The sequence below is a fragment of the Carassius gibelio genome, chromosome B19 (assembly GCF_023724105.1).
Source record: "Carassius gibelio isolate Cgi1373 ecotype wild population from Czech Republic chromosome B19, carGib1.2-hapl.c, whole genome shotgun sequence".
NCBI classification, from domain to species: domain Eukaryota; kingdom Metazoa; phylum Chordata; class Actinopteri; order Cypriniformes; family Cyprinidae; genus Carassius; species Carassius gibelio.
Window position 1 is genome coordinate 14,351,384 of NC_068414.1, and position 14,742 is coordinate 14,366,125.

The following is a 14,742-nucleotide window of genomic DNA, read 5'->3' on the forward strand; positions in this document are numbered from 1 at the left end:
TTAATTAGCAAAAATCAATAAATGTTTTCGTTATTAATAAGCTCTTTACTGTGGCGGAAAATCTGGCCTGTGGCTGTTTAGGGAAATGCCTGTTCGCGCGTGAAGTTGCTCAGGAGATTAACCGCTCATTGAAGGACCATAACCCTGAACACATCGCTAACGTTGTTAGTCCTAAACTGCTTAACATAAAGGATGCGTCTGTGGCAGTGAAATGGAAAATAACAAGGGTTATGAGGCAGAAGTTGAACTCATAGCTGTCAACCTCCCGTTTTTTCCGGGTTTCTCACATATTTTAGCTCTTTTCCCGGTGTCTTCCCGTTTTAGTATTTTCCCGTAAAATATCCCGTATTTTTACACTCTGTGTTAACTCAGAACACGCAACTATCGGTGTCTTTGAATTGGCTTGCACTTGGGTTGCTAGACCTCCAGTAAAGCAGGTGGCAGTGTACAGTAGCTTAGTCTACCATCGAAGAAGACAGGTACAGCGGCGCCAGCGGGTGGGAGCAAGGGGCAAGGAACTCGACCGGAAGTTGAAGTCGGGTGTGGGCTGCCATCTTTTAGCAGAACTTCACTTGCGTTAGCATTCCCATTGACTCCCATTCATTTTGGCGTCACTTTGACAACGAATAACTTTACATCTGAGGCGTTTAAAGTCTCTGTTTGTCCATTATTTATTTCTAAAGATACACGACAATGTATAAAGGGCTCCATTACCTTCTATGTTACATTATGGCCCCGTATAAACAGTTTTTGTAAAAAATAGGCTAACGATTGCGTCATAACCACTTGGCTCTCTGTCGCATTACCGTACAGACAGGTGGAGAAGCTCGCAGGCAATTAACTTAATATGGCATACTGGCGTTACATTTTAAAATACTATACAAAATAATTAATCAGAATACTTACTCCTGCTCACTCACGACAAAGAACTCCCCGCTCAAGCTCGCCGTCTCTGCAAGCAGTTTGCACGCACAGCTACTAGAAGATTTACATCTGTCAGACAGGTTGCTGACGTCGTCAAGCTTCGTTTGAGTCTGCGCGTCAGAAACGGAAGTGCTAAAAAACGCTAAAACTGGGCTTCATTTGTCTCAATTGAGTTCCAATGGGGTCGCTGTGTCCATTTCTTTTACTGTCTATGGGTGGGAGCATAGACAGTAAAAGAAATGGACACAGCGACCCCATTGGAACTCAATTGAGACAAGCGAAGCTCATTTTTAGCGTTTTTTAGCACTTCCGTTTCTGACGCGTAGACTCAAACGAAGCTTGACGACGTCAGCAACCTGTCTGACAGATGTAAATCTTCTAAGTGGCTGTGCGTGCAAACTGCCATCGTTAAACTTGCAGAGACGGCGAGCTTGAGCGGGGAGTTCTTTGTCGTGAGTGAGCAGGAGTAAGTATTCTGATTAATTATTTTGTATAGTATTTTAAAATGTAACGCCAGTACGCCATATTAAGTTAATTGCCTGCGAGCTTCTCCTCCTGTCTGTACGGTAATGCGACAGAGAGACGAGTGGTTATGACGCAATCATTAGCCTATTTTTTACAAAAACTGTTTATACGGGGCCATAATGTAATATAGAAGGTAATGGAGCCCTTTATACATTGTCGTGTATCTTTAGAAATAAATAATGGACAAACTGAGTCTTTAAACGCCTCAGATGTAAAGTTATTCGCTGTCAAAGTGACGCCAAAATGAATGGGAGTCAATGGGAATGCTAACGCAAGTGAAGTTCTGCTAAAAGATGTCAGCCCCCACCCGACTTCAACTTCCAGTCGAGTTCCTTGCCCCCTGGGTGGGAGGGAGAGGGAAAAAGTGGCGGGAAGTGAACTTCGAGAGTAGAGTAGATGAGTGTCATGTGCGATGATGGATCAGGACACCGAATGCCAAAATCAACGAATTAATCACCAACCAAAACCGAGGACATTATGCCGATATTTGGGTAAATGGGAGTCCACCTTCCACTACCTGACAAGCAGCCATGTAGGTCCAAATTATGCCTACTGCAAAATTTGTCTTTGTCTGGAAAAACGACGTTTCACAGCACGAAATTATTATTAATATTAAATTATTATTAAAATTACCTTGTTCATAAATAAATCACTTTTAACATATCAATTGTTCTGTCGTTCTTTAATATATATTGTGTAGTTATAAACCCTTTAGACTGTTAATGATAAGTGCTTTTTTTTAGTTTGTGTTTAAGAATCGTGTAAAAAAAATCCCTTATTTTGGGGATGGATTCCGGGTAATCTCCCTTATTTTCAATGTTCAATGTTGACAGCTATGGTTGAACTTTAAACTTGAGCGCTGCACTTTTAGTTTCTTGTGCGAGACGCGGGTGCAACAGCAAAACAAATCCGTCAAGCACAAAAAAACAAAAAACAACCTTTATTGTAGCCTACTACTACTGTATGTTTGAGATGTCATATTTTCACGTAGGTTGACAGGCTGAAATGTGCTGTTATTATGTTTGTTTTTTACAGAACATTACTAATAATATTATCATCCATGGGCCCGTTCTTCGTACGTCGCTAACTCAGTTAGCTGGATTTGAATGTTGACGATTTGGCATGATCTTGGATCGTTTGGTTCTTCGAAACTCATCCCTGAGCTGCTGTCATAGCAACAGGTCCGTAAACTTAAACCTGCTCGGGAGCAGGCTTATTTCATGTAAACAGGATTAGATCGCTTCTTTTCAACCAGAACTGATACTCAAAATATGTCTGCTAGTACCACCGCTACTTTATTACAAGAGTATCGTACTGATCCAGGGACATAATTTAAAATAATAATAATTACAAAAATGTATTTTAAAATAATATAAAAATGCTGTGTAGTCCATAACAGCCTACTATAGATACAGTTTTACTCACTGAAATATTTATTTGTCAGAAAATTATTACTTCATAATTGTATTAAAGTCTTACACACATGCTATACAGATAATAGAGTCGTGCATTATTTTGAGTGATGACTGCTATTATAAGCACCGGCGGCGGCGGCGCCGGGGGGGGGGGGGGTCCTGGGGGGTCTCAAGACCCTGCCAAAAAACGCCTTGACCCCCCATTTGACCCCCCACCCTCTTCCTGATTATATACACATACATATATATATATATATATATATATATATATATATATATATATCCGGGATAAATATAAAAAAAATATCTTCAAACTACGCAGAATAATAATAAATACTAATTGTTTCGACATTTATTCGTACACTGAACGAGAATCGTTTCTGTCAGACGCGTCCGATTCGAGAACCGAGGAGCTGATGATACTGCGCATGTGTGATTCAGCGTGAAGCAGACTGACTCACAGCTCGTCTGAACCGAACTGATTCTTTTGATGATTGTATAGACAACAACTACAACAGTAATAAAAATATGAATCACTATATTCCAGTGTATCAGTTTTTTATGTTTTGTATCAATATTTAAGGTGGACTTATTGATTAGGTCCAACCCTTTAAAGTTTGAGCATATTGTTTGCAAAATGCAATTGATTAATTAATTAAAAACAAAGTAGTTGATATGCTGTGTTGTTTTTGTTGTTTAGTAGCAGTAATATGCAGTTATTAGCCGTGTGCACTGTATTTTTTGTTGGTTTTCATGAGACCCCCCTTGAAATGACCAGGACCCCCCATTGCCCCCCCCAATCAAAATTGTCTGGAGCCGCCACTGATTATAAGGCCGGTGACACACTGGCTGCGTGGCGTGAAATGGTGTTTTGGTGTTTTAATGGTGTTTTAAGACTCCATTTGTCCATTAATTATTTCTAAAGAAACATGAAAATGTATAAAAGGCTCCATTGCCTTGTATCTTATGTTATGTTCCCGTAGAAGCAGTTTTTGTAAAAAATAGGCTAACGATTGCGTCATAACCAGCGACTCTCTGTTGCACAGTAGAGAAATTACCGTATGGACAGGAGGAGAAGCTCGCAGACAATCTTTTACTGTCTATGAGGCTATCGGGGGGGATGTGGAGGCATGAAGTCAAGTGAGAGAATTAATCAGAATACTTACCAAAATGTGCTCCTGTTCCCAGATATATGTTCGTGGTTAACGTTTCAGGCCAACAGAAATATTTTGTGTTAAGTAAATACCTGTGTCGTCTGTGTGCTCACATCCTTAACGACTCCTGCATCGATTGTCCACAAAAAGACATTATGCATAACGTGCAAACTCCGCGAAGAAACAATAATTTGCAGGCACATTTTCAAAAATATCCCTTCCCGTCTGTATCGGGTCATTTTTGGTAAAGTTATCGGACGTTAAAAACTTATTGATACAAAGTACCCTGTTGGGTCAACTTAACGGCTGCACTATATGTTCTGTACTATGTTCCACCATTTTAAGACAAATGGATTTATTGTGTTTTCATATTCAACAATTATAAGCTAGAAGCAACTCTTTTGGGGGGTCGCATTGAATGTTCTTCAACTTTTATGCATAATTAATTTATGGATAAAGATTGATCTTTTGAAAGCAGTTATTTTGAGTTAGATGCAAAATGCTCTCCTCCTATTCAAATTTGACCCTGAAGGGGTGAACACAACATATTTGCCCACCGGCAACTATAGTTGCCACACATTCAAATACGATTTTCAAGAAAATAAACTAAAACCTGGGGAAAATAAATGCAGAACATGTTCACATACGGCACTATTAACATGACTATATGCATGAAACCATTCAGAAAAATTTGGGCACAAATGGGTTAAGAGTGTATATGGTTCAGGATAAGATTAAAACCCACTTATACATATTCCATTCGGACACAAAGACGAGATGATTCAAATCATATTTATTGACCTCCAGCTTCCAGCAGTCAATATGCATGCAGATACAGGCTTCAGTCAAAATATTTGTTTAATAAGTTTCCCAACCTTTTCTTATAAAACTGCGTGCATCTTAAATAATCAGTTCTGCAGCGTACAAACCACAAAAATACCAGTTTTACATTATCAAATACAGCACATAGAAAACATTTACAAAGCACAAGTATAAAATTACAGCTTCCCCATACAACTCTCTTTTCCATTCTGTTATTCCAAAGCAGCGCACTGTCAGCTCAAATCATTTTCTAAATGTTTTGGGGGTTACTTTTGCTCTGACAAATCTTTGATCACGCTCTCTCAAAGTGCAAGACTTAAAACTGAAGTGGGTTACATCATTTTCAAAGTAGCTACATCTCTTGTGAAAGTTCTCAACAATGTCTTGTGCTGTTTTCAATGGCATGAATAATATGAATGGCTGATTTATGGTGACAACAAAAGAGCTGCTAACAGCTTTGCTACAAGGATAAGAAAACAGACCACAAATGACCGTTTCCATTAGTAAAATAAATCTTTTTCCAAAGACAGTCTGACCCAAAAGTACAATTAATTCAAGGTTGTAATCATATAATTTGAATAAAATAAAAGAACATTTTATTTTCATTAATTCCATGTCTTTGAAATGTTTGATCACCAAAAATAGAGCCTAATTTTAAGACACTGCATGGCTCTTTGAGAAAATAAAGACACGTGTTGCAAAGAAAACACAATGCTTACTTGCTCCAGGCCATTTTACAAAAAATGTGTTTTATAATACAATAACATGGAATATTTAATACATACATTCAAGATAGAGATACTTCCGTATCATTAATAATATCAAATCAAAACACTCCTGAAAAACATGTCTAAGCCTTATAAGAAACTCTCAAATAAGGCAATAAACAAGCCACGGCCTTTCCTTCAACAAACCACTTTGTAAGATAATTCACTTTACAAAAATAAGGTAAAAGCTCAATATATCCTTATTAGTCTTTATATTTGTTCACAAATGTAACAAAAACGGTATTAAGGGTTCATAAAAAGACTTCACAAGGGTTTAAAAGAATAGTTCACCCAAAAATTACAATTTTCTCAGCCTTAGGCCATGCAAGATGTAGATGAGTTTGTTTCTTTATGGGTACTGTTTTGGATTAATTTAACGTTACATCACTTGCTCACCAGTGGATCCTCTTGCAGTGAATGGGTGCTGTCAGATTTCGAACAGCTGATAAAAACATCACAATAATCCACATCACTCCAATCCATCATTTAGCATCTTGTGAAGCTGAAAGTTGCATGTTTGTAGGAAACAAATTTTACATTTTAACTTCAGACCATTACTAAAATATGAGCCCTCTTTGTCCTGTCTGAATCAGGAGAAAAATATGCAAATGGACTGGAGTGGTGTGGATTATTTTGATGTTTTTATCAGCTGTTTGGACTTTCATTCTGACTGCACCCATTCAATGCAGAGGATCCATTGGTGAGCTAAATATCTCCAAAAAACAAAAGTAATCTACAACTTTTTAGGGCTGGAGGGGGAGTAAATGTTAATTTTTGGTGAACTATTCCTTTAACTGGCCCAGAAAGATGTAAAGGGATTACATTCCTATTTGAAATTAAACCAATCTGTCGACATTTACATAATTTATATACATCATACAATACCCAACAAAGCGAAATCTCATAAAATAAAAGGTTTAAATTTACACCTCATTCTCAGTTTTACAATCTACTGTGCCTTTCTAAATGCAAATAAAAAAGTAAGGATGAATACCAGGTTGACCACCACAACCAACTGTTTCCGCTATGATTGTTGGCCCACACTTACATCATAACATCACATTGATATTGATATCTGTATCCAGTGTATTAAGATCATTCCCCAGTCAGGCTGGTGTCACTTACACTCACACCGAAACTGCACATGCCATAAAACTGCCAAGAACGACTCTTCAGACTTCACCATGTATGAATTGAAAAGCATGAAGGGGTCTCGCATATAAAAGCATGAAGTAGTTCAAGCATTTAAACAAGCCAGATGCCAGCCACTTTTTCTGAAAGTTACAACATCATACTCAAAGGTTTCATGTCAGAGCAAAACAGATCAGATCATTCTCATTCCATGTTGAAATATCAGAACCACAGAAATCTGGAAGCGGCAAATCTAGATTTTTTTATTTATTTTTTTTGTCAATGTTGCATTTGGTTTAGCTATGGACTGCAACAATCTACATCCATCCACTACACCTAAAAAAAATAGAGCAATACAGTACAAATTTTCATGCATTCAGACTCTTTGCAAAAATGCAAGACCAGTAAGATTTTATAACTACTTCACTGTACAGTAAAGGGGATACGTATATTATCCCAAATTCCCAAGTCACATAGAAAATATACCAATATCTAATAGTCATTTCATGTGTGTTTACCAAGGACAAACATTCAGTTGCAAATACAATTTGTTTTCAGTACAGTAATACAATTTCATCTTGAATTAGAATTAAGGAGTCATTTTTTGTTCCTAATTTAATGTTCAGACATTTGTCTGTTAGTGAAAAAGACAAAGGTGCAACACAATCAGACTTGTGCAAATACAAAAGAAGCAAGACGTGTGTGAAAGATAGCAGAAACTCTTTTTGCATGTTTAAAGGCAAAACCTCCGAGCTTGAACAACCGATGGGCTGAAAAGTAAAATGTTTAAAATATGTTAAATCTGGCATGGGTAAAATACAGATTTTGCCAATTTCGTGTGAAATTAAGAAAGTGTAAAGTCCCATTATTTAGTCCAACTTATACGTTTGACCTTACAGAAACAATTAAAATGCAAATATATTAAGTGTGCACAACGTGTCTTCTGATTCAGCTGATTTTGTAATCACGTAAAAATAAAACTTGAAATTGTCCTTAAAGATTCTTTGTCTTATGAACAGAGAAAAGATAAATAAAGGGATAAGTAATGACTAAATGTTTCTCAGGATTTAAAGAGAAATCTCTATATGAACCCACCATTCATTTTATAGTATCTACATCTTACCCAATGCTTTGAAATGTGTTCATGTACTGTAAAGTGCACTTATGATATGGCCTAGGATAATAAAAACAAGAGATTTTGAAAGTATGGAATGTGAGGCACACTTTCTTATGAACATCCAGATAAATGGTGTCATATTGTGCTGTACATCTTGACCAGTGTAGCTGTGACATTGGCAGATAGAAAAAAAACATGTACAAAACAGTACAAAAATACTTCAAACACTGATGCATTCAAAATGATAAATCAGATTAAATGGTTTGCTGATGGTCTCATAATCCGCCTTTAAAAGCAGATCTATCTACAACATTGTGATGCAAAACAGAGAATCAAATAGTGTTTGTGCGCTTCCATCAAGAGAGTTTAATTTAGAGACTAAATTATACAAACGTCTTTAATGATTTGGCAAATGATCCATAAGGGAATTTCGAAATGAATAATGTTCTGGCTCTTACTGATAGTGTCACAAATGGCATCACCTCTGCAGAAGATGTGACTGATTTGACATGAATAAACTGGTACATAGATTATATGATATGAATGAAACCTTCTCCGGCTCTGATAGGTTCAGAGAAGCTATGAAATCTAATCTAGGAGGCTGACAAGAGTGAGATGAATACTTCGTTTTTTACCTACAGTGTTGCTTTCCTTCCACAAGTCTCCATAACCCCGAAGATCCACTGAAGAAACCGTCTAGAGCCACTCAGCTTCAGAGACGAAGCTAAAGAAGACTGCTGATTGGACAGGAATAGTCACAATGGTTAGAAAGACCAAAAAAAAAAAAGTGTCCAGGAATTTATAGAATACCATTTGATTTGGGCTTCAAGATCCTGTTGAGAGAGCGACCCCATCACCAGTCCTCATCTTGTTGCGTGTGTGTGTTTTGTAGTTCAGCGTGACCTCCTGAGAGTAACAGGAAACGGGAAAAGGCCTTTAACAGTTCCAAATGCTGGTAGAAAGAAACCCAAAACTACTTGAGGCGGTAAAGTCTAATGCGGCTTCAACTTCCCAGAAAGCTTCGCTACTTGCTACAAGAAAAGTTTTCTTGTTTTCCAGCGGACACCGTTCGGCATATCCCACAATGCAGCTGTGTGTGAGGGTTGCTGGTTTAACAGGACAGTTGGTTCTCCTCCAGAGGGCTCAATTCCCTCGATTACGTCTGCAACTCGGTTCAGACAAAAAGTGCGATTGAAACATTAGCAAAATAAATAACCTACCATCTATAAGTCTACGTAATTTTAAAGGCAAGCTTAAAATAGCACTTTACATATTTTGCTCAACAAGGGTTGCGAGTTAACGTGCAGAATGCAGTCGATAAATACATAAACATCGATCTATCTATTTATTTATTCAGCTCTCCTAAAAGGAAAACAAAGAATACGCTACTTTAATGCGACAGGAATTGTGTGCATTTCTAATAAATAACCTAACATGTGGAGTAAAGCCCTGCCCTTTATAAGTTTAATTATGAATGTAGTCTAGAGGTACGATCACATTTACTGAAATTTTACAGGCGAATTACAGTCATTTCTAAAGCAATACATTTCGCGCAAGGGCGAAAAAGTCACAATGCATGTTTCGTTCATCTTTGTGTTGGTCACAAAATTGCCATGCCAAAAGTTTCTTGGTATGACAGTGACTTAATAAGACACTACACTGTCGACAACTGAAAACAGGATTCCTTTGCCGGCAAAATTTCGCTAACATGACCGCACCTTACGAGTTTTTCTAACACGTGTTTGTTTTTTGCATTTCATCTAAGTCACTGACTCTGCTACATATCCATACTCTATAATATAACACTACAGATAATAAGAATTGCTTTGGTTTTTAAAAAATACAACTTTTGATCGGGTTTGGCATAGAGAAATGTCTGGAAACTACTAGTCTTGGAAAACCCACTCTGCTTCCTGTGTGACGTGACGTCAACACGAATGCTACATTGTCAGGAATATTTCTCGGCGGGTTTATTAAATGCCCCTATCGGTTGACCTGCAGACAGTGGATCTGTATGTAACTAGCCGTGACTGATTTTTCACAACCCTATGACGGCACGTTGCTGGTTACACCCATATCCATCTGCGAGGATCTGTTTGTGTGTGTGTGTGTTATGTGTCATGCCTGATTTCTATCCAACTCTTAATATCTGTATCGGTAAAGAGGAGCGTTCCAGCCCCGGGGCGAGTTGGCTCTATCTATCAGGGTGTGTGTTCATGTGTTTGGGGTCAGTGACGGGGTATATTGAACGAAGATACACACGTAGAGATAGAGAAGACAGGCATATTTAGAAGGGGATGTGGATGTTTCTAGGTGCACGAGGGGCTGGTGGCGCTCTCGAGCGAGGACTGGGAGAGTCGGCGTGTCAGGGGGCCGATGCTGGGGTCTGCCAGAGAGGAGGTGGGGAAGAGCTTGTACCAGCCGCCCACCATCGATGTCAGGTCTAGATCATCCAGGAGGATCTGAGCCATTCCCATGAAACACTTGCTGTCCATGCGGCCGTAATCGCCCCACACGATCACCTGGAGAGGTTAAAGGTTACAAATGAAGGATCAGTATGTGGAGAGGTTTAATATAGAGTGGTCCTAAATATTTTTTAGCATTTGCTCTTGGTTTGATTTGAGTTTCTTATGTGATGCAATGGCAATGGCTTAATTTTTGGACACATCTAAAAATGTTGCAATGTATTTTTCTTAATTTTGACCAGTACATATTTTGTTTTATAATTTATAATTAAAATGTTCTGCCATAAAACAGTAAATAAACAAGGCAATTTAAAAGTTTGGGATCAGTAATACATATATATATATATATATAAGAAATTATACTTTCAGCAAGGACCACTTTCAGCAAAAGGTGTAGTAAATATACATTATAATGTTACAAAACATTTCTTTCAAATAAATGATGTTGCTTATGAATTTCTTATCATCAAAGAATCTTGAAAACACTTCCAACAAAAATATTAAGCATCACAATTGTTTTCAACACTGACAGCAATAAGAAATATTTATTGAGCAGCAAATGATAATATTAGACTGATATCTCAAGGATCATGTGACAATGAAGACCAGAGGAATGATGCTGAAAATTCAGCTCTGGTCACAGAAATAAATTACATTTGAAAAATATATTAAAAAAGAAAGGAGCTGTTTAAAATTCAAATAATATTTCACTATATTACTGTTTCTACACTATGTTTAATCAAATAAATGCAGCTTTGGTCAGCCTAAAATACTATTAAAAAATAAAATATCAAAATAATTTTAGATCAATATTGTAACATATATATATGGTTATTTATTAATCTGATATAGGCTTTCATGTTATTTTGTGTATGATTATATTGAATATTTTAAGAGTATATTTTTCACTACAAAGTCTGTACAAAATATGGATTGTGTAAAACAGGAGACAATAGACACTCCTGTGTTTCGAATGAGACTGTCAAAACGTTTTATGGCCTTAAATCCTTTTTTGGGAGCACTGTGTATTTAGCTGCTAGTCTGCTGTTTTGTGAAGTGTGTGTTTGAGAAGGACAGCTGGAGTGTTTTTGACTGGATACCTGCAGCACTTTCCCCTGCGGGCTCTCGTCAAACATCAGGGACTGCTGGAAGGTTGGATCCAGGGTTTTCTTCACCACTTTGGTTTTCTTCTTAGCGAGACACATTCCATTCTCCAGGACATAAACCTTTACATATGTTGCTGACAGAGAAGTAAGCACCCAATGATGAAACAGTGTTCTTAGCTAACAGGTATTGTGAATAAAAGTATCAAACAGAATCATGTTTTAACGGTGGTGTACCTGGAATGTTCTTTGAGCCTGGTTTAGGGGTCAGACCTCGGGCCTGTGTGATCTCGACCTCTAACTGACCCCCTCTATCCACCACACCGATGTAAACATCACCTACAGTACACAGAGGAAACCATACGCTTATGAAAGCCTTCTTGCAATGGGATCCATTAACAGCAGGTGGAGACACAGAACAAGACACAAGCTCCACTCCTGAGAGTTTCTGTCTTGATGTTTGATCATAAAAGAAGAGATTAGAAACATATTATGTCTAAGTCAGACACTCCAGTTCAGCCACTATGAGCTCTTGAAAACATTACAATTTATCAGTGCCATGGAGTGAAACAGAAGAGCACAGTACAATATTATTTTATATTGTGTATATGCTCAAAAGTACAGGTAAAACTCCAATAAAAAATATATTCGGACAAATCCTTCATAGTAATATATTAATGGATTATTTAGTGTACTACATTATACCTCTAGTACAATGTGCTCAAGTTGATCGTCAATTTCCAAATTGAAGAATAAAGCTTTTTTTATGTTTGGCAGTCAGTAGAACAAAAATGCTAAATAAATTGTAATTGTAAAATAAGATTGTAATATAATTATGAACTTAATGGTTTCTGAACTTAAATATTTTCAAATACGCTATCGCTTAATCGTACTTGCAATTCAGTAAAAATGCATAATACTTAATCTATTATTATTCAGCTTAACTTTAAAGCACTTATTCTGACCCAAATAAGCAGAACTTAAGTATCTTTATATGCAATTTCATAATTACATCTATTGTTTTTTAGTTTTTGTATGTTTAAAGTTTAAAGTGATCAACTAAAATTTCATTTCTATAGAAACTTGTATCTTATGTATTATGAATCCAGAATAAAAATGCAACATGATTTTTCTTTTATCCTGATGGTCATTGTTGTGTTTGAGTGTATTCTGGCCAGCGTCTTACCCATCGGCGGTGTGGCTAATGTCTGCCGCCCCACTATCTGAGCGGGACCGAGACCGTCCAGGAAGTCACTGAACTGGCTCTCAGGGCCGAGGCGAGTGGGGGGGAAGATGAAGCTGAAATGAGCCATCAATCAAACTCATCAATACAAAGCAGGTTTGTTTCTAACCAGTACAATATATAGTGCTGCTTCATCATTTCCTGTGACAGTACCTCACACACTCACAGATGAGTGAGTCATGTCAAGATCTGAGCATATATAGGGCTGGAACTAGATAGGATTTTGACAGGATGTTTAATTGATTCATCTGTGGATTATTTCTTTCATTAATCAATATAATCAGATTGAAAAATATCCAATATTTGTATAAATCTATATAATGCTGTCAAACGATTAATCACGATTAATCGCATTCCAAAAACACAGTTTTGTTTACATATTATATGTGTGTGTGTGTTGTGTATGTTTATTATGTATGGGTTAGGGTATAAATACACACACATGCATGCATATATTTAAGAAAAATGTGTTCATAAACAAAATATATTTATATATCATTTAAAGTAAATGGATATAAATATATACATGGAAATTTTTCAAAATAGCCTACATACTGTATACTTGTGTATTTATGTAAATTTAAATTAATTTAAGAACATTTTTATTTTTTAATTTTAAAATTTAATTTATGTATGCATAATAAATATGAACAGTACACACACACATATGTAAACAAAAACTCATATTTTGAATGCAATTAATCATTTGACAGCACTAATAAATATATGTGTGTGTGTGTGTGTGTGTTTGTATATATGGCAATTAAACACATTTCCTGCTGTAATGTGAAACAAATATGTTATCATATCATCTCATGATAAAATACAGTTGTAATTTATGATCTAAATTAAACTAAACAGCTGTGGTGCTAAAAATAGGTTTCTGCTGATTCTATGCAAAACATGAGATACATGAGATTTTTTCTCTGGATTTTGAACCGTGGACATGTTTTGTGAGATCTAAGCCTCTTGGGGTGTGTGAGGTGGTGGGTCACACTCACGTCCCATCAGAGCTGTTGCTGTTGGTGCTGCCATCTGTTGAGTCCTTACTGCCCTGTCGTGTGACCCGGTTCCTCATCTCCACCGCGATGCCTGTCTCTGTGCTCCGCCGGATGGTGCTGCGCAGCTTCTTTGTTCCACCGTCTACACAAACACACACACATTTACAACCCTGCTCACTTTCCATGAATTGGGCACCAAACTTCTGGGCAGAGACAAATATTCAGCAACTGCATATCAATATGAAAGAGTTTTTCTAGCACCTATGCCACGAAATATAAAGCAGTCCTGAAGGCATAAGGGGGTCCAATCCGGTACTAGAAAGTTATACCTAATAAGGTGTCCAGTGAGTGTATATTCTTTTATTTTTCTGCAAATGAACAGTGAAATGAGTCGTCAGAAATGCTGGTTGTCGACCTCAGGAGGTCAAACTAAACATTAAATCCATTAATTATTATTATATATTTTTTGCAACCCTTTTACCAACATGTCTTAATTAAACTTTGTATCATAACGCTTTTTATTAATAATTTTTTTAATATATAAATAAATAATCTTTCTAGAATAACAGAACAGGTTATCGCAGATAAATTTAACAAAACCACACACAAAAAAAAAAAAAAACATTCGAAATAAAACAATACAAATTTGAACTGAAATAAGTCACTTAAAAGAACTTATTTCATTTCAGATAGTCAGAAACATTTCTCATTTTCATTTAGTTTCACTGGAGTAAAAATTACTAAAACTTTAAAATTACAACGAAAACAGAAATGGCAAAGAAGTCATTCAAAATATGAATGAAAGCTATAATATGATCTCTGTCACAAAAAAGCAGAGCTGAATGGCTATGCTTCATGAATCTAATCAACACTAAAATGTGAAAATGAAAACCGTTTTAATCTGATGATGTTAATGGTGTCACAAGCAATGAGAAATAAGTTAACGGTTAAAAACGGCAAATAAAATATAATTTCACTCGATTATATCACAACTATAACATTACATGATTACAATACAGTAAGGAAGGTCAAGACCTTTATGTATTTAATAATAGAAAAAAGTCACAGGCATTGA

At 36.6% G+C, this 14,742-nt stretch overlaps 1 protein-coding gene across 2 annotated transcripts in view; it reads right to left on the minus strand.

Moving 5' to 3' along the window:
• Positions 1 to 4,796: 4,796 nt before the first annotated feature.
• Positions 4,797 to 14,742, minus strand: part of rims3 (regulating synaptic membrane exocytosis 3) — a 69,261-nt gene continuing 59,315 nt past the window's right edge. Inside the window, exons 3-9 of one of the 2 annotated variants that reach the window (XR_008158677.1) lie at positions 13,668 to 13,809; positions 12,610 to 12,722; positions 11,661 to 11,762; positions 11,421 to 11,560; positions 8,666 to 10,377; positions 8,491 to 8,592; positions 4,797 to 7,508 (exon numbers count right to left, since the gene is read on the minus strand). Coding sequence is in view for 1 of the 2 variants with exons in the window: in XM_052583972.1 (XP_052439932.1) it covers positions 10,165 to 10,377; positions 11,421 to 11,560; positions 11,661 to 11,762; positions 12,610 to 12,722; positions 13,668 to 13,809 (710 nt within the window). In the remaining variant the exon portion in view is untranslated. Of the gene's footprint in view, positions 10,378 to 11,420; positions 11,561 to 11,660; positions 11,763 to 12,609; positions 12,723 to 13,667; positions 13,810 to 14,742 lie in introns of both variants that reach the window. The other variant, XM_052583972.1, reaches the window with a different exon arrangement.